The sequence below is a fragment of the Myotis nattereri genome, assembly GCF_964212035.1.
Source record: "Myotis nattereri genome assembly, chromosome: 3".
Lineage (NCBI taxonomy): Eukaryota > Metazoa > Chordata > Mammalia > Chiroptera > Vespertilionidae > Myotis > Myotis nattereri.
In genome coordinates this window covers 81,161,799-81,182,255 of record NC_138077.1, presented here as the reverse complement: position 1 = coordinate 81,182,255, position 20,457 = coordinate 81,161,799, and the positions used below count along the sequence as shown (strand labels likewise).

The following is a 20,457-nucleotide window of genomic DNA, read 5'->3' as shown; positions in this document are numbered from 1 at the left end:
TTTGATTATCAAATCATCCATTGATGGGACACAGTTGATTTGCTTCCACCTTTTAGCTGTTGTGAACAATGCTGTTATGAACATGGCTGTACAGATTTCTCTTCAAGGAAGAGAATGTTTTAAATTTACTATGTATATAATCATTATGCATCCTTGTGAGATAAGCTACTATTACATTTGTTTTCAAACTGGAGACTAATGCATAGAAATAAGATAAATAATTTATTTGTGTAAATTCACAGTTTGTGTATTAAATGAATCAATTTCAACTTTTGTTTCTGGTCAGATCAAATCTAAACTCTGGCCCAGGCAGAGTGGCTCAGTAGTTGACCCTTGGCCTGTGAACCAGGAGGTTACAGTTTGATTCCATGCCAGGGTTGCAAGCTCGATCCCCAGTGTGGGGCATGCAGGAGGCAAATGATCAATGATTCTCATCATTGATGTTTCTATCTCTTTCTCCCTCTCCCTTCCTCTCTGAAATCAAAAAATTTATATATATAAAATAATTCTCTTTAAAAAATTAAAAAAAAAAAATTGCCGAAACTGGTTTGGCTCAGTGGATAGAGTGTCAGCCTGCGGACTGAAAGGTCCCAGGTTCGATTCCAGTCAAGGGCATGTACCTTGGTTGCGGGCACATCTCCAGTAGGAGATGTGCAGGAGGCAGCTGATCGATGTTTCTCTCTCATCGATGTTTCTAACTCTCTATCTCTCTCCCTTCCTCTCTGTAAAAAATCAATAAAATGTATTAAAAATAATAATAATTAAAAAAAAATCAAAAAAAAATCTACTCTGTCAGTAAGATGTCGATTCGTCCCTAAAAATTTCCATGCAGCAATTCATAGGAAACCAATTTTAATCCCTTCCAAATGTTATAAGCTCAGGTAATTCAGAATCATAGGCACTATTTAACTTTCCATGTAATAATTTTTATTATTTCCTTTAGACACAGGCAAAAATTTTCATAGTTATATAAGCTCTAGAATCTCAAAATGTTGATTTTCTAACTAAAGTTACCTTGAACTTGTTAAAATTTATTTCTACTACTTTTTGGTCGATTTATATTTCTATACTAGCAAAAGAGCCAAGTGTTTTGTGGATTGCATTTTCTTCCCTTTGTGAACAGCTATGAATTTGACTGCTTATTTTGAATTTCTAAATAAAAGAAACATTTAAGTGACTTTTTATTATCATATTTATTATTAAAATTCCATTTTTTTCCGTAGTGGGAAAGAAGCCTCAGAAACGAGGTCCTTTCTCTAGACCGTAAAAGTAAAAAAGGTGTCCGTGACCGTCCTCTCACTTCTAAGACATCATCAGAAAGGTAAGATACATGTGTATGTGACTAGGATGGGCTTATACTATGTATAATAATGTTATTGCATGATGGATTTGTTCTCTTTGGATCTCAATTAAAACAACCCTTAAAATATAAGGATTAGATTCAATGGCCTCTAAGCTTCCATACAAGCTCTATCTTTCTGTAATTATAAGTTACCTTAACTCCTTGTATTTGTGCATTTGGAACATCTTGGTAAGCTTTAGCTCAGCGGTTCTCAACCTGTGGGTCGCGACCCCTTTGGCGGTCGAACGACTCTTTCACAGGAGTCGCCTAAGACCATCCTGCATATCAGATACTTACATTACAATTCATAACAGTAGCAACATTACAGTTATGAAGTAGCAACGAAAATAATTTTATGGTTGGGTCACAACATGAGGAACTGTATTTAAAGGGCCAGAAGGTGCCCTGCCTGGCTTGGCTCAGTGGATAGAGCGTCAGCCTGTGGATTGAAGGGTCCCAGGTTCGATTCCTGCCAAGGGCACATTCCTGGGTTGCAGGCTTGATCCCCAGTGGGGGGCGTGCAGGAGGCAGCCAATCAATGATTCTTTCATCATTGATGTTTCTATCTCTCCTCCCTTCCTCTCTGAAATCAATAAAGAAATACATTTAAAAAAAAATAATAAAGGGCCAGAAAGTTGAGAACCACTGTTTTAGCTGGTAATGCAAGCATAACATATAGACTTATTATAATGCTTGATTTATCATTTGTCATCTGCAGTGAAAAAGATGCTCCATTTATCAACTGGGATCCAATGGTCATAGTATTAATGAAATGTGAATATACTGGAATTATATATATGGGGGATTCCGATTGTGATTATTATCAGAAGGAACTTAGAACATATAAGGGTTGGACATCAGTAAATGATTAGAAAGTTGTTATTTGACAAAAGGGTATTGAGTTTTCTTTTTTAGAATAGCAAATGAATAAAAAATGATAATAGCAGGGTGTAAAATTTAAAAAAATATATTTTTATTGATTTCAGAGAGGAAGGGAGAGGGAGAGATAGATAGAAACATCCATGATGAGAGAGAATCATTAATCAGCTGCCTCTTGCACGCTCCCTACTGGGGATCGAGCCCGCAACCCGGGCATGTGCCCTTGACTGGAATTGAACCTGGACCCTTCAGTCAGCAGGCCGAGGCTCTATCCACTGAGCCAAACCAGCCAGGGCAGCAAGGTAGAATTTACAATTACTGGGAGACCACACAAATTAGAAGACTAACTGGAATTCTTGAATTTATGTCAAAGTACTTGGTCTTATTCTCCCCCTGTCTGTAGGAAATATAAAAATATATTGGTGATTCCATAGAAGTTATATACCTTCTAACCCTCTACCATACAAGGGATAAATCATCATGACAAATATGCGATGCTTATGCTTTGAGCCTCAGAATAGCTATTAACTCAATTTATAGACTTAGTTTCTCCAAAGATTATGATCATGTCAAAAGTCACATTTAATTTGAGAGATGGAATACTAGAAGTAAAGGAACCTTTTCTTAATGAAATTAGCCAACATTTTCTGAGGGTTTGCACAAACTGGGTTGTTTTATTTTATGAGAGAGATATCCTAAAAACTTTGCATACTTCAAAATTTATATAATTCAAGTCTCATTTTTCTATAAGAATGCTTTTTAAGTGGTGGGGACAGGTTCTTTGAGGATGTCAATCTATTATTTCTTTAATATTGCCGTTTAATTTTCTGACAGTGTCTCTAATATTTTCAGTTCTTTACTAAATTATCATCCCAGCATAAAGTAGCAATTGTTTGGCTTTTCTTATAGAATTTACCACATGTGATTTATGTTCCAAAGTTACCGATTTTCAGGCATGTTATCTGCGTTAGTACTATCATGTCCATTAATGACATTGCTAGAAGATAAAAATTTTTTAAATTTAATAGCAGTGGATATTTAATATTTATCCACTGCTATTAAATTTAAATTTTATTTATAAAATTAAATTTATTTTTATTTTAAAAAGTCTTTATTGTTGAAAGTATTACATATGTCCCCTTTCCCCCCATTGACCCCCTCCAGTCTGCCCCTGCACCCCACCCTAGGCCTTCAGCACCCTGTTGTCTGTGTCCATGGGTTATGCATATATGCATACAAGGTCTTTGGTTGATTACCTCCCATCCACCCACCCTCCCCCACCTTCCCTGTGAGATTCTGCACTCTGTTCCATGCTTCCATGTCTCTGGATCCACTCTGTTCATCAGTTTATTTTGTTAATTGGATTCCACATATGAGTGAGATCATGTGATATTTGTCTTTCTCTGACTGGCTTACTTCGCTTAGCATAATATTCTCCAGGTCCCTCCATGCTGTCTCAAACAGTAAGAGATCCTTCTTTTTTCTGCTGCATAGTATTCCAAGGTATAAATATACCACAGCTTCTCGCCCCCCCCCCCCCCACCCCCCCAGCTTTTTTATCCACTCATCTACTGACGGGCACTTGGGCTATTTCCAGATCTTGGCTATTGTAAAGTGTGCTGCTATGAACATAGGAGTGCATACATTCTTTCTGATTGGTGTTTCAGGTTTCTTAGGATATATTCCTAGAAGTGGGATCACTGGGTCAAATGGAAGTTCCATATTTAATTTTTGAGGAAACTGCATACTGTTTTCCATAATGGTGCACAAGTCTGCATTCTCACCAGCATTGTACTAGGCTTCTCTTTTCTCTACATCCTCACCAGCACTTGTTATTTTTTGATTTGTTGATGGTAGCCATTCTGACAGGTGTGAGGTGATACCTCATTGTCAAAGAACAACATTTAAAAAAATTTTTTATTGATTTTTTTACAGAGAGGAAGGGAGAGGGATAGAGAGTTAGAAACATCCATGAGAGAGAAACATCAATCATCTGCCTCCTGCACACCCCCTACTGGGGATGTGCCTGCAACCAAGGTACATGCCCTTGACCTGAATTGAACCTGGGACCCTTCAGTCCATAGGCTGGATGCTCTATCCACTGAGCCAAACCGGTTAGGGCAAAGAATAGCATTTTTGACGTGATCCTGACACAGGAAGGTGAATGGTTCTTTTCATTGCTCAAAGTGATTCAAACACTAGGCAGTATTGTAAGCAGTTTTATAATTTACTTAGCCAGTTTTGGAATAATACAATGTGATTTTTGATAAATTTCTTAAATATGGAGGGCTTTGTATTATTTCAGAACTTGTAGCTATATTATATTAGTTCAATTTCACGAAGTTAAAATGCTTATATGATGATTCTGCATTGTATTTGTGGGGAAATGTGCTACATGTTTAAAAGTGGAATTTTAGAAAAATAATCTCTAATGTATGGTAGAGAGGACTTGACAAAATCCTAGTGCAGCCGTGGGCAAACTACGGCCAGAGGGCCGGATCCGGCCCGTTTGAAATGAATAAAACTAAAAAAAAAAAAAAAGACCGTACCCTTTTATGTAATGATGTTTACTTTGAATTTCTATTAGTTCACACAAACACTCCATCCATGCTTTTGTTCCGGCCCTCCGGTCCAGTTTAAGAACCCATTGTGGCCCTCGAGTCAAAAAGTTTGCCCACCCCTGTCCTAGTGTCATAAACTTAGGAGGGGGTACCTCTCTGTACTTTAAACTTGTTTTTCTCTACCTTTATTAAAGATTCTGGGTTAAAATATTTTTTTAAAAAATATATTTTTATTGATTTCAGAAAGGAAGGAGAGGGAGAGAGAGATAGAAGGAAACATCAATGATGAGAGAGAATAATTGATCAGCTGCCTCCTGCACGCCCCCTACTGGGGGTCGAGCCTGCAACCCAGGCATGTGCCCTGACTGGGAATCGAACCGGTGACTTATTGGTTCCTGTGTCGAGGCTCTACTACTGAGCCACACTCGACTGGTTGATTCTTAACTTTTTATAGTCAAGAATCAGTTTGACTCACTTATTCTCCAAGAATTTTTCTTCCTCTGTTGATCTCATTTTCACTACCAATGAGCTTACAGTATTTGTACTCATGGACTTAGTTCTCTGGTACTATAACATTGTTATCCAGTCACTATTCTTTGTACCCCAGTACTTACTCATCTTGGCATGTGAATAATGGATTACATGAGTAATATGGATCTGAATACCCTCTATTTACATTATGGCAGCTAACATCTACTAAGGGCTTATTCTATACAATAAAGAGGTAATATGCAAATTAACCCTCACGCCCTCACACGATGGCTGCCTACGATCAGGCTGGCAGGGGGGTTAGTGAGGGATGACCAAACAACTGAACAAGCAGGCTGCGTGGGGTGACCAGGCCAGCAGGAGGTTAGAGAGAAATCACCAAACGACTGAACAAGCAGGCTGCATGGGGCGACCAGGCCGGCAGGGGGGTTAGTGAGGGATGACCAAACGATGAATAACTAGGCTGTGTGGGGCGACCAGGCCAGCGGGGGGTGGGGTGGGGTTGGGGCATGAGGGGTGACCAGGCTGGCGGGGGGGGGGGGCAGTTAGGGCAACCAGGCCAGCAGGGGGGGTTAGTTAGGGGTGATCAGGCCAGCATGCAGAGGCAGTGAGGGGCGATCAGGCTGGTGGGAGGGGGCAGTTAGGGGTGACCAGGCAGGCAGGCAGGTGAGTGATTAGGAACCAGCAATCCAGGATTGTGAGAGGGATGTCCGACTGCTGGTTTAGTCCTGATCCCTGGGATTGGCCCTAAACTGGCAGTCGGACATCCCCCAAGGGGTCCCGGATTGGAGAGGGTGCAGGTTGGGCTGAGGAGATGCCCCCCCACCTCTGTGTATGAATTTCATGCACCGGGCCTCTAGTTATTACATATCAGGAATGAGAGTAAGCCTGCATTATTTCATTTAGTTTTCACAAGTCTGTGAGAAGTAAATAGCATTGGCCTTATTTTATAGATGAGGAAAATTAGGTGTTCTAATTCATTATAATGTGGAGGAATATTGTTAGTATATTTCTGGAAAACCTATTTTTACATTAGCAGATTTAATTTTTTGTTTTTGTCATATATTATTGAGTTTTGTTAGGCTATCTGAAACATTTTATAAATTGCAGGGAAGTAAAAGCAATAAAAATATATCTGGAGAGAGGCAAAACCCTTGATATTTGCTCTAGAGGCCCAGTGCACAGGATTCGTGCCCTGGTGGGGGGGCATGGCCTGTGGGGATTGGCTCATTATGGGAGCGTTGGCTCATCCTGGTCAGCTGAGCAGTGCTGCCACTGTGGGAGCACACCGACCACCAAGGGGCAGATCCTGTGTTCAGTGTCTGCCCCCTGGTGGTCAGTGCACATAACAGTGACTGGTTGAGCAGTCATTCTGGTTGTTCTGCTGTTCCTGGGCTTTTATTATATAAGACCAGAGGCCCAGTGCATAAAAATTTGTGCACTCGGGGGCGGGGGAGGTGTCCCTCAGCCCGGCCTGTGTCCTCTCCCAGTCTGGGACACCTCAGGGGATGACCACCTGCTGGCTTAGTCCCACTCCCTGGGGGGATTGGGCCTAAGCTGGCAATCAGACATCCCTCTGGCAGCCCGGGAGCCTTCGGGAGATGTCCAATTGCCAACGGGGAGCAGGCCTAACTAAGCTGCAGTCTGAAATCTGAGGCGGGAAAGGCTCCCACCACCACCGCTGTACTGGCAGCCGTCAACCTGGTTTCTGGCTGAGCAGAGCTCCCCCTGTGGGAGTGCACTGACCACCAGGGGGCAGCTCCTGCATTGAGCGTCTGCCCCCTGGTGGTCAGTGTGTGTCATAGTGACCATGACCAGTCATTCCCAGTCGTTCTGCTGTTAGGGTCAGTTTGCATTTTACCCTTTTATTATATAGGATAGAGGCCTGGTGCATGGGTGGGGGCTGGCTGGTTTGCCCTGAAGGGTGTCCCGGAGCAGGGTGGGGGTCCTGCTGGGGTGCCTGGCTAGCCTGGGTGAGGGGCTGATGGCTGTTTGCAGGCTGGTCAAGCCCCCTTCCAGTGGGGACCCTCACCCCATGGAGGTTTGGCCAGCCTGGGTGAGGGGCTGATGGCTGTTTTCAGGCTGGCAACACCCCCTTTAGGGTGGGGAGTTCCCTGCTGGGGTGCCTGGCCAGTCTGGATGAGGTGCTGAGGGCCATTTTCAGGCTGGCCAAGCACCCCCTGGCACCAGAAGCTCCCAGCCTCTCCTTTTTTTCTTTTTTTATCCTGGGATTTATTTACCTTCTATAATTGAAACTTTGTAGCCTTGAGAGGAGCTCAGAGCTGGCCAGGCAGGCGGGAGGGAAAGCCTCCTGCTCACTCCAGCTCCGTGGCCACGGCCGGCTGAAAGCAAGTATCTGGGGTTTATTTATCTTCTATACTTGAAACTTTGTTGCTTTGAGTGGAGCTCAGAGTTGGCTGCGGCAGGCGGGAAGTTGGCTTCCTCCATCATTGGGGCAACGAAGCCTCCTGCTTGCTCCAGCTCCATGGCTGCTGGCCGCCATCTTGGTTGGGTTAATTTGCATATAGTTGCTCTGATTGGCTGGTGGGCGTGGCTTAAGGCATAGTGAAGGTGTGGTCAATTTGCATGTTTGCCTTTAATTAGTGTAGATGACTTCCATGACTTTGAAACCTCTAATCCTATCTACTGTGATTGATCTCCCTTTCGAAGATTGTAATACCTTTCAGTGTCTTTAAAAAAAATTAACAATTTCATTGATTGGAGAGAAAAAAAACATCAATTGGTTTTCTCCTGCACTTGCCCTGATCAGGGCCAAGGATTGTACCTGAAACCCAGTTATGTGCCCTGATTGGGAATTGAACCCATGTATGGGATGGCGCTCAACACATTGAGCCACACTGGCCAGGGTATGACAATAGGCTACAGTCGCTCCCCTTGATCCAACCCTGGGGTGTAGTCAGTGTCTTATAAGAGACAGGGAAGTTCAGGCCATACAAGTCTTGTTCCATGACCCCCTCTGAGCTTGGTGGGATGGACTGTCAGGAGCGTGGTACTGGGCATTTGTGAGTGTTTTGCAGTTTTCAGTGTGCGTTAGACCCTTTTTTGTTAAATTTATATCCAAGTATTTTCTTCTTTTTGGTGGTGTTGTGAATAGAATTGTCTTAATTTTATTTTCAGAGTATTCATTGCTAGTGCATACCAATTCAATTGATTTATGTATGTTGACTTATATGCTGTGATCTTGTGTAAGTCTTAGTAGTTTTATTTATTTTATTTATTTTTTAATCCTCACACAAGGATATTTTCCCATTGATATTTAGAGAGAGTGAAAGAGAGAGGGAAAGACAGAGAGAAACATCCATGTGAGAGAAACACATCAATTGGTTGCCTCCTGCATGCGCCCTGACCAAGGGTTGGGCCAGGGAGAAGTCCGCAACCGTGTTATGTGCCCTTGACTGGAATTGAACCTGGGACCTTTTGGTCCACAGGCCGGCACTCTCTCCACTGAGCCAAACCAGCTAGGGCTAAGTCTTAGTAGTTTTAGAATTTTTATTTAGATTCCCTGGAATTTTGTTTATACAAGATTATGTCATCTGAAAATAATGACAGTTTTACTTCCTCTTTCCCAACTGGATGCCTTTAATTTTTTGCCTTGCTTAATTGTTCTGGCTAAAACATCTAGTACAATGTGAAACAGAAATGATAAGAGTGGACATGTTTGTTTTGTTCCCACTCACAGGCTCATCAGTCTTGTACCATTAAGTATGAAGTTAGCTATATATTTTTTCCCTTTAGTATGTATTTAATTTGTTTTTATTAAAAATAAAAATAAACGAAACCGGTTTGGCTCAGTGGATAGAGCGTCGGCCTGTGGACTGAAAGGTCCCAGGTTCGATTCCGGTCAAGGGCATGTACCTGGGTTGCGGGCACATCCCCAGTAGGAGATGTGCAGGAGGCAGCTGATCGATGTTTCTCTCTCATCGATGTTTCTAACTCTCTATCTCTCTCCCTTCCTCTCTGTAAAATATCAATAAAATATATTTAAAAAAAAATAAATAAATAAAAATAAGTACCAATATTCCTTATAAGCACTGATATAAAAATCCTCAACAAAATACTAACAAACCAAATTCAATATTGTAGTAAAAATATTATATACCATGGCCAGGTAGGATGTATTCCTGGAATGCAAGGATGGTTCAATACACAAAAATCAATTGATAGAGATAATGTAATAAATTATCCTATCTAATAAAAGAGAAACATGGTAATTAGCATACGACCACTACCTTTCCCATTGGCTAATCAGGGCGATATGCAAATTAGCTGCCAGCCAAGATGGCAGCTGGCAGCCAGGCAGATGGAAGCTAACATGAGGCTTGCTTGCTTCAGTGACGGAGGACTCCAACGTTCCCCGCCATCCGCTCCCAGCCTCTGAGCTGCAACTCTAAGCAACTATGTTACAAATATAGAAGCTAAACAAAACCCCAGAAACTTGCTTTAGTCGCCGGGCTTCAGCCAGCAGGCTTGCAACATTGTTTCAAATACAGAAGGTAAACAAAGGCTAGAAATCTGCTTTCAGCAGCGGAGGCCTAAGAGCTGGAGCCTCAGAGCTAAAGCTGGCCCAGAATAAAAAAAAAAGAAAAAAAGGAGCGGTTGGGAGCTTCAGTCACCTGCCAGCCTGAAAACAGACCTCAGCCCCTCACCCAGACTGGCCAGGCACCCCAGTGGGGACCCCCACCTTGAAGGGGGTGTGACCAGCTGCAAACAGCCATCATCCCCTGACCCAGGCTGGCCAGGCACCCTAGTGGGGACTCCCACCCTGATCCAGGACACCCTTCAGGGCAAACCAGCCGGCCCCCACCCGTGCACCAGGCCTCTATCCTACATAGTAAAAGGGTAATATGCCTCCCAGCACGGGGATCAGCGGAGCCGCGAGGCCTCCCGGCACCGGGATCAGCGTGACAGGGAGCAGCGCCCAAACCCCCTGATCACCCTGCGGGTCTGTGTGTGACAGGGGGCAGCGCCCCAACCCCCTGATTGGCCCTGCTCTGTACATGACAGGGGTGGCGCCGCAACCTCCCCATCGACCCTGCCTTGAATGTGACGGGGGCGGTGCCCCAACCCCCCAATCAGCCCTACCCTGAGAGTGACTGAGGGTGGCATCGCAACCTCCTGATCTGCCCTGCTCTGTGCATGGCAGGGGCGGTGCCCCAACTCCCCAATCGGCCCTGCTCTGAGCCCGACCAGGGGCTGCACCTACGGATTGGGCCTGCCCTCTGCCACCCGGGAGTAGGCCTAAGCCAGCAGGTCGTTGTCTCCCAAGGGGTCCCAGACTGCGAGAGGGCACAGGCCGGGCTGAGGGATCCCCCCTTCCCCCCGACTGCACAAATTTTTGTGCACCGGGCCTCTAGTCTCTATATATAAAAGGCTAAGTGTCTGTCCATCCAACCAGTAGCTATGGCAGACACTGACCACCAGGGAGCAGAGAGAGCAAGAAATTGAAAACCTATTTGAAAAAAATTTATGACAAATTATTGACTGTGTCCATGGGGTATGCACGTATGTTCTTTAGCTATTTCCTTTTTAAAAAAATTTAAATTATTTTTTATTTTTTTTTATTTTTTAAAATATATTTTATTGATTTTTCACAGAGAGGAAGGGACAGAGATAGAGAGAGTTAGAAACATCGATGAGAGAGAAACATCGATCAGCTGCCTCTTGCACATCCTGTGCCCGCAACCCAGGTACATGCCCTTGACTGGAATCGAACCCGGGACCTCTCAGTCCGCAGGCTAACGCTCTATCCACTGAGCCAAACTGGTTTCGGCTAAATTCTTTATTATTTGAAGTATTGCATATGTCTCCCTTTTCCCCCATTGACCTCTCCCCAGACACTCCCACCCCCCAACTCATGTCTTCACCCCGCTACTGCCTGTGTCCATTCACTGTAAGCAAGTATATGCATGCTTACAAGTCCTTTGGTTGATTTCTTACCCCTTCCCCCAAATTCCCTCTGAGGTTTGAGGGTCTGTTTGATGCTTCTATGTCTCTTGGCCTTCTGCATATCCACCTTCCTTTTTTTTTTTTAAAATCCTCACCTGAGTATATTTTTTCATTGATTCTAGAGAGAGTGGAAGAGAGAGGAAAAGACAGAAATATTGTTGTGAGAGAACACATCAATTGGTTGCCTCCTGCATGCACCTTTATCAGAGCCTGGCCGGGGAGGAGTCTGCAACCGAGGTATGTGCCCTTGACTGGAATCGAACCCGCAGGCTGTCACTGTCCACAGAGCCAAACCGGCTACAGCTCCTTCACCTTCTTTATTCAGTCACACTCATTTGCTCCTCTTAGGCATCGGTCTGTTCGTTCCACGTATTTTAGAAGAAAACATAGGCAGTAAAATCTCAGACATCTCTCGTAGCAATATTTTTGCTGATATGTCTCCCAGGGCAAGGGAACTCAGAAAAGATAAACAAATCACACTACGTCAACCCAAAAAAAGCTCTGTACAGCAAAAGAAGTCACAGATAAAATGAAAAGAGAACCTATTGTATGGGAGAACGTATTCAGCAATGATACATCTGATAAAGGGTTAATTTCCAAACTATATAACGAACTTATAGAACTCAACACCAGGAAGACAATTAAATTAAATAATGGGCAAATGACCTGAATAGACACTTCTCTAAAGAGGACATACAGATGGCCAATAGGCATGAAAAAATGCTCAAGGTCACTAATTATCAGAGAAATGTACAGAATGGCTCCCATGAATAAATCAGCAAACAACAAGAAAAGGGAACTCTTCTGTACTGCTGGTGGGAGTGCAGACTGGTGCAGCCACTGGAAAACAGTATGGAGTTTCTTTAAAATATTAAAAGTGGAACTGCCTTTTGACACAGTGATCCCACTTCTGGGAATATATCCTAAGAATCCTGAAACACCAATCAGGAAGAATATATGCATCCTCTGTTCCTAGCAGTGTTATTTACAATAGCCAAGATCTGGAAGCAGCTCACATGCTCATCAGCAGATAAATGGGTAAAAAAACTTTGGTGCATTTGTACAAGGAAACACTACTTGGCTGTAAAAAAGAAGGAATTGTTACCCTTTCCGACAGCATGGATGGACCTGGGGAATATTATGCTAAGTAAAATAAGCCAGTTAGAGAAGGACAAATACCATGTGAACTCACTAATATTTGAAATCTAATGAACAAAATAAACTGACGAACAAAATGGAACCAGAAACATGCGTACATAGTACAGCTATAGGTTTTTTATAGATGCCCTGTTATTTTTGTGTCTCCCAAAATTCATATGTTGAAATCTTTATCCCCTATGTGGTAGTATTTTGAGGTGGGGTGCTTGGGGAGGTGTTTAAAGCATGGGGGTGGAGCCCTTATGAATGGGATTAGTGCTTTTATAAAAGAGACTCCACAAGAATGAATGAATGAATGAGACCCCACAGAGCTTCCTAGTCCCATGAGAGGACACAGTGAGAAGTCGGCTGTCTGCAACCTGGAGCGGGCCTTCACTAGAACCCGAAATGTTTGCTGGCAGTTTGATCTTGGACTTCCCAGCCTTCAGACAGTGAGAGATAAATGCTTGTTGTTTATAAGTCACTTAGTCTATGGTATTTTGTTATAGCAACCCAAACAGACTAAGATATGCCTTTTTTCATGTTGAGCAAGTTATCTTCTATTCCTGATTTTTTGGAGGCTTTTTAATATGAATGTGTGTTGGATTTTGTCAAATTCCTTTTCTGCATTTATATAATGTAATTTGTATCTTTATTAAAACAATATATTACATAGATTGATTTTTAGATCTTAAACCAACTTTGCATTCCTGGTATAAATCTCACTTGAAACTGATTTATGATTCCTTTTATATATTGCTGAATTGCTGAATTCAACCTAATAGGATTTTGTTGAGGATGTTTTATACTTGTATTCAGAAGGGAAATTCATCTGTTATCTTTGTCTGGCTTTGGTATCAAGCTAATTCTGGCTCTGTAGAATGAGTTGGAAAATATTCTTTCTTCCTTTGCTTTCTGGAAGAGTTTTTGAAGAATTGGTACTAATTCTTCTTTAAAGAAGACTTTGGTAAAAAAATAAAGTTTGATAGAGTTCACCAGTGAAGCCATCTGGTCATCAAGCTTTGTGTGTGTGTGCAGTTTTCAAATTACAAATCAAATTTTGCTTGTTCTAGTTGTATTCAGATATTTTATTATTATGAATCAGTTTTGATAGCTTGTGTCTCTAAGGAATTACATTTTATTTGTTACCTAATTTGATGTCATATATTTGTTCATAGTATTCCCTTGTAATCCTTTTAATTCCTGTAGAATTATTAGTGATGACTCCTCTTTCATTCCTGATTTTAGTAATTTGAGTCTTCTCTTTTTTATGTTCAGTCTACCTATAGATTTGTTAATTTTGTTGATATTTTTCTTTCTTTTTTTTTTTTTAAAAAAAATATATTTTATTGATTTTTTACAGAGAGGAAGGGAGAGAGAGAGAGAGTTAGAAACATCGATCAGCTGCCTCCTGCACATCCCCCACTGGGAATATGCCCGCAACCCAGGTACATGCCCTTGACCGGAATCGAACCCGAGACCCTTCAGTCCGCAGGCCGACGCTCAATCCACTGAGCCAAACCGGTTTCGGCTTGTTGATATTTTTCAAAGAACCAACTTTTGGTTTCAACTTTATTGGTTTTCTATATTCTATTTAATTTATTTCATTATAATCTTATTTTCTTTGTTCTGCTTCTTTTGGACATAAGTCTAGTTAATATCCGTCACCACATGTAGTTACACTTTTTGTGTGTGATGAGAACTTTTATATTTATTTTCTTAGCAGCTTTCAAATATACAATATAGTATTAACTATAGTTACCATGCTGCACATTATATCACCATGACTTATTTGTCTGTTATTTTTAAATGAATTCCATTGTAGTCTGAGAACCTTTATATAATTTCACCTCTTGTAAGTTTATTGAGGTTTATTTTATGGCTTAGTGTATGGACTTTCTTGGAGAATGTTTCACGTGTTTGAGAAGAATGTATATTCTGTTGCTTTGGTGGAGATAAATGTCCATTAGGTTGAGTTGATAGATAGTATTATTCAAATGTTTTGTATTGTTGATTATTTTCTCTTAGTTGTTCTATGAATTATGAGACTGGGGTTTTGAAGTATTGAACTATTATTGTTGAATTAATCATCTTTTACCCTGTTTTGTCAGTCTTTGCTTAATGTATTTCATGGTCCTGTATTAGGTATATGTATATTTATAATTGGTATAGCTTCCTGATGAAGTAAGCCTTTCTCAGGGGATTGTCCCTTATTGTCTCTACTAGCATTTTTTTCCTTCTAAAACCTATTTAAAAAATCATTTATTTATTTTGAGGGGAGGGAGGGAGATGGATTTGTATTCCACTTATTTATGCATTCATTGGTTGCGCCCCCCCCCCATAGCTCCCCTCCACCCGGTTCCCACCCCGCCCTCTGCCCTTACCCCCCCATCCCCCTGTCCTCATCCATAGGTGTACGATTTTTGTCCAGTCTCTTCCCGCACCCCCCACACCTCTTTCCCCCCTGAGAATAGTCAGTCCACTCCCTTTCTATGCCCCTGATTCTATTATATTCACCAGTTTATTCTGTTCATTAGATTATTTATTCACTTGATTTTTAGATTCACTTGTTGATAGATGTGTATTTGTTGTTCATAATTTGTATCTTTACCTTTTTCTTCTTCTTCCTCTTCTTAAAGGATACCTTTCAGCATTTCATATAATACTGGTTTGGTGGTGATGAACTCCTTTAGCTTTTCCTTATCTGTGAAGCTCTTTATCTGACCTTCAATTCTGAATGATAGCTTTGCTGGATAAAGTAATCTTGGTTGTAGGTTCTTGCTATTCATCACTTTGAATATTTCTTGCTACTCCCTTCTGGCCTGCATAGTTTCTATTGAGAAATCAGCTGACAGTCGTATGGGTACTCCCTTGTAGGTAACTGACTGTTTTTCTCTTGCTGCTTTTAAGATTCTCTCTTTGTCTTTTGCCCTTGGCATTTTAATTATGATGTGTCTTGGTGTGGTCCTCTTAGATTCCTTTTGTTTGGGGTTCTCTGCATTTCCTGAACTTGTAAGTTTCTTTCTTTGACCAGGTAGGGGAAGTTTTCTGTCATTATTTCTTCAAATAGATTTTCAATATCTTGCTCTCTCTCTTCTTCTGGCACCTTCATAATTCGGATGTTGGTACGTTTGAAGTTGTCCCAGAGGCTCCTTACACTATCTTGATATTTTGGGATTCTTTTTTCGTTTTGTTTTTCTGGTTGGGTGTTTTTTGCTTCTTCGTATTTCAAATCTTTGACTTGATTCTTGGGATCCTCTAGTCTGCTATTGGGTCTGTGTATAATATTTTTTATTTCAGTCAGTGTATGCTTAATTTCTAGTTGGTCCTTTTTCATATCCTCGAGGGTCTCACTAAATTTATCGGCAGTTTCTAGAAAATTCTTGAAAAACCTTATAACCGTGGTTTTGAACTCTATATCCAGTAGTTTGCTTTCCTCCATTTCTGTCATTTGTGACCTGTTTCTTTGTCTCCGCATTTTTTATGCTTCCCTGTGTTGATAGAGTGGCTTTCTGTGCTGGGTGTCTTATAGGGCCCAGTGGCTCAGCCTCCCTAATTACCTGAGGTGGGCACTCTTGGTGCACCCCTTTGTGGGCTTTGTGCACAGTCCTGCTCTAGGTAAGCCTTGATTGTTGTAGGTACAACTGAGAGGAATTGACCTCCAGGCCAATTGGCTGTGAGAATCAGCTGTGGTTATGGTGGGAGAACTTCTGTGCTGGAGACACCCTTCTGGGGCAAGACTTGCTTCAGTGGGGCTTTGGTGCTCACTGAGTCTGCTCCCTGAATGTGTCCTTTATGGATCTGAGGAGTTGTAATCTGGATGGTCCCACTCTGACCACTGGGTACACTGGCTCTTGGATCTCTAAGGAGGTGCTAATATAGCCTCTGCCTGAGGCTGCCCAGCAGGAGCTATGGAGAGATTTGCAGATTTCTCTTCTTTGTTTTGGGTTTGGGGGTGCCCAGATGAGGCCCAGCTGTGAAGCAATGCAAGCTGCAGTGGGGCCTTGGGCCTTCTTTTGGAAGTTCTGTGTCTCTCTCACCCAGCTGCAGTTTGTTAGGTAATTTTCAGATTGCAAAGGGCCAGGCCTTTCATATGCAAAAGCCTCTGCGCACAGCATGGGTGGGGCGTGGTCTCAGGGAATCAACAGGGTGGAGCAAGCAGCTATGGCTGCCCCTCAGTCCTACCCTAAGAGGCCCCTGGGTCTCAGTGTCCCGGTAATTTCTGCAAGTACCTCTGAGAGAAAGCCGCCCTCCAGTTCCGACCGATGCCAGACAATCCAGTTTCTCCCTGTATGAGTCTGGGTCCCCAAAGACTTGCCTGGAACTGAGTTCAGAGCATTTGGGTGTTTGAGACTCCCTCCCAATTGAAAAAAAATCCATGTCCTCAGTTGCCAACCCTTTCCACGTGTGCCGAGTCCTCAGTTGCCAGCCCTTTCCGTGTGCGCCTCCGTACCTCTGCACTTTACTTCCGCAGCTCCTCTGAGTCTCAGTGTGCTTTTCTCTTTCCTTCTAGTTGTAAAATTTCCACTCAGCCAGCCTTCCTGTGGTTCTGGATGATGTCTGTTTTGTCTTTTAGTTGTATTTTCGAAGTGGTTGTGAGAGGCAGCAATTTCCGGTGTTTACCTATGCTGCCATCTTGGTTTCCCATTGGTTGCATCTTGTATGTGCCCTGATCAGAAATCAGACCTGCAACCCTGGCATATTGGGACAGCACTGTAATCAACTGAGCTGCCTGGCAGGATTCTTAAGCCTATTTTGTCTGACATTTATATAGCTACTCCAGGGTTGCCATTTGCCTGGTATATCTTTTTTCATTTTTTAAAAAATTTTGAACCTGTGCATTTCTTTGAATCCCAAATCTCTCTCTCTCTCTCTCTCTGTCTCTCACTGTGTCTCTTTCTCTCTCTCTTTATTAACCCTTACCCTAGGATATTTTTTTCATTGATTTTTTTTTTTAGAGAGAGGGAAACATCTATGTGAGAGAGACACATTGATTGCTTGCCTCCCCAAAGCACTCCAAATGGCGCCGGGGGTTGAGCCTACACGTGTGCCATTGATTGGAATTGAACCCGTGATCCTTTAGTTTGTGGGCTGACACTGAACCAGTGAGCCAAACCAGTTAGGGCACAAGTGTGTCTCGTGTTGTGATCATATAGTTGGATCTTGTCTTAATCTGTTTGGGCTGCTATACCAAGATACCATAGACTGGGTGGCTTAAAATCAACACACACTTATCCTATACACTGAGTGGCCAGATCATTATGACCACCCCATCAGTACTTCGTTGGGCCACCTTTTGCCTTTAGTACTGCGGAGATTCTTCTTGGCATTGACTCCATGAGATGTTGAAAGGTGATGTGAGGAATCTGACACCATGCCTGATGAGTAGTAGTCTCCAGTTCTGTGAGATTTGATGCTTGTGGAACCAGCTGCCTGATGGCTCTTTTAACTTCATCCCACAAATGCTCAATTGGATTGAGATCTGGTGATTGTGGGGGCCACCTAAGCAAGGTAAAGTCTCCTTCATGTTCTTGAAACCACTCCTGCACAATACGAGCACCATGGCATGGCGCATTGTCTTGTTGGAAGAAGCCATCTCCATTGGGATACGCCATCAACATGATAGGATGAACCTGATCAGCAACGATACTTAGGTATATTGTGCTATTCAGATGTTGTTCCACACTAATTAAAGGGCCCAAATCATGCCAGGAAAACATGCCCCAAACCATAACACTGCCCCCACCAGCTTGAAGGGTTGTACTCATGCATGTGTTGTGCGTGATTTCATGTTGCCATCTGCATGATGCAACTGGAAATGAGATTCATTGGACCACATGACTTTTTTTCCAATGCTGGACTGTCCAATCCTTGTGTTCCTGTGCGAATTGGAGACGTTTTATCTTGGTAACTGCAGACAGCAAAGGTGTTCGAACAGGCCTTCAGCTTCCATATCCCATATGGTGCAGTTTATGGCTAATTTGCCTAAAAACATCAGGTGGTCATAATAATCTGCCCACTCAGTGTATAATAAAAGCCTAATATGCTAAGTGTCTGGTCGTCCCGTTGGCCATTCAACCAATTAAAGCATAATATGCTAATGATACCTAAGGTCGTTCAACTGCTTGCTATGATGTGCACTGACCATCAGGGGGCAGACAGTCGACCAGTCAACCAGTTACTATGATGTGCACTGAACACCAGGTACACATGCTCTTACCGGTAGGTTAGCTTGCTGCTAGGGATTGGCTGATAGGGACTGAGTGAGATGGGCCGGACACGCCCTGGAGCCCTTTCCTTCTCCGGCTGGCCAACCTCCTGTGTCCCTCCCTGGCCCCAATCGTGCACCAGTGGGGTTACTTGGCCTGGCCTGTGCTCTCTTGCAATCCGGGCTGAGGGGCCCTCCTACCCCAAGGTACAAATTTTGTGCATCGGGCCTCTAGTCTTTTATAATCTGGAGACTGGGAAATCCAGGATCATGGTGCTGACAGATTCAGTGTCTGCTGAGGACTTCCTGATTTATAGATGGCTATCTTTTCTCTGTGTCTTTCCTCACAAAGTGGAAGGGGTTTCTTTGGAGCCTCCTATAGAAGAGCACTAACCCTATTTATTCATGAGGGCTCATGATCTTATTACCTCCCAAAGGCCCTACTTCCTAATGTGATCACTTTGGAGAGTAGGATTTTAACATAGAGAATTTTTTTTAGGGGGGGGGGTGTAAAACATAGCAGATCTTGATTTTTCATGTTTTGACAATCTGCTTTTCGGTTTGATTGTTTAATTTGTTAACATTTCCTGTGAATCAAGTGCCTTCAGGGCCATGCTTCCTCAAGGCATTAGGGAAGGATTGCTCCATGTCTTTTTCTTACCTTCTTCAACATTACTTGGCTTTTAGATGTGTCATTGCAATCCTCCATGTTTACATGTTCTCTTGCGTGTCTTCACATCATCTTCCCGCTGTGTAAGCCTATTTCTGTATTCAATTTGCTGTTTTTATATTTACATATTTATTATTTTTCAATATATTTTTATTGATTTCCGAGAAGAAGGGAGAGGAAGAGAGAGAGAAAAACATAAATGATGAGAGAGAAGCACTGATCGGCTGCCTCCTGCATGCATCACACTGGGGATTGAGCCTGCAACCCCACATGTGCCCTGATCGGGAATTGAACCATGACCTCTTGGTTCATTCATAGGTTGACACTCAATCATGAGCCATTCTGGCCAGGCGAATTTGCCGTTTTTATGACACCAGTCATAATGTATTAGGGCCCAAACTATTGATATGATTTTAACATGATTACTTCTGTAAAATCAAAATTTCCAAATAAAGTAACATCCAGAGGTACTATGTTGAATAAAAATGATAAAAGTGGGCATTGTTTCATGTTTTTGATTTTAGAAGAAAAGATTTCAGTCTTTTATTATTAAGTATGACGTTCTGAGTTTTTCATACACGGCTTTCATTATGTTTAAGTAGTTTCCGTCTGTTCTTAGTTTGTTGAGTGTTTTTTTTTTTAACTTTAAAAAATGTATTTTTATTGAGGGATATATTTTAGTGAGGAAGGGAAAGGGAGAGAGAGATAGAAACATCAGTGATGAGAGAGAATCATTGATTGGCTGCTTCCTGCACGTCCCACACCGGAATTGAGTCCACAAACTGGACATGTGCCCTGACCGGGAATTGAACTGGACCTTCTGGTTCATAGGTCAACATTCAACCTCTGAGCCATGCTGGCTGGGCTGTTGAGTCTTTTTACCGTGAAAGGCTATTGAACTTTGTCAAATCCATTTCATTTGGATTATCCAGTTTTGAAAAATAATGCAACCACCACAGAGCAGTCAGGGTGTTTTTTTCATAATATGTGTCTTTTATTAAAAAATATTTTTTATTGATTTTTAGAAAGAGAGGAAGGGAGAGGGTAGTAGGGAGAGGAAAAAGAAACATCGATGTGAGAGCGAATCTGGGGATCGAGCCCGCAACCTGGACATGTGCTCTGACTAGGAATTGAGCTGGCAAACTTCTGGTACATGGGACAGCACTCAACCAATTGAGCTGCAGTAGCCGGGCCTAAAGTAAGT

General features: G+C 42.4%; 1 protein-coding gene across 1 annotated transcript in view; it reads left to right on the top strand.

The window, feature by feature from the left end:
- SENP7 (SUMO specific peptidase 7) overlaps positions 1 to 20,457 on the top strand; it is a 181,560-nt gene that overhangs the window by 26,663 nt on the left and 134,440 nt on the right. Inside the window, exon 4 of the mRNA XM_081086738.1 lies at positions 1,224 to 1,321. Within this exon, the coding sequence (XP_080942864.1) occupies positions 1,224 to 1,321 (98 nt within the window). The remainder of the gene's footprint in view (positions 1 to 1,223; positions 1,322 to 20,457) is intronic.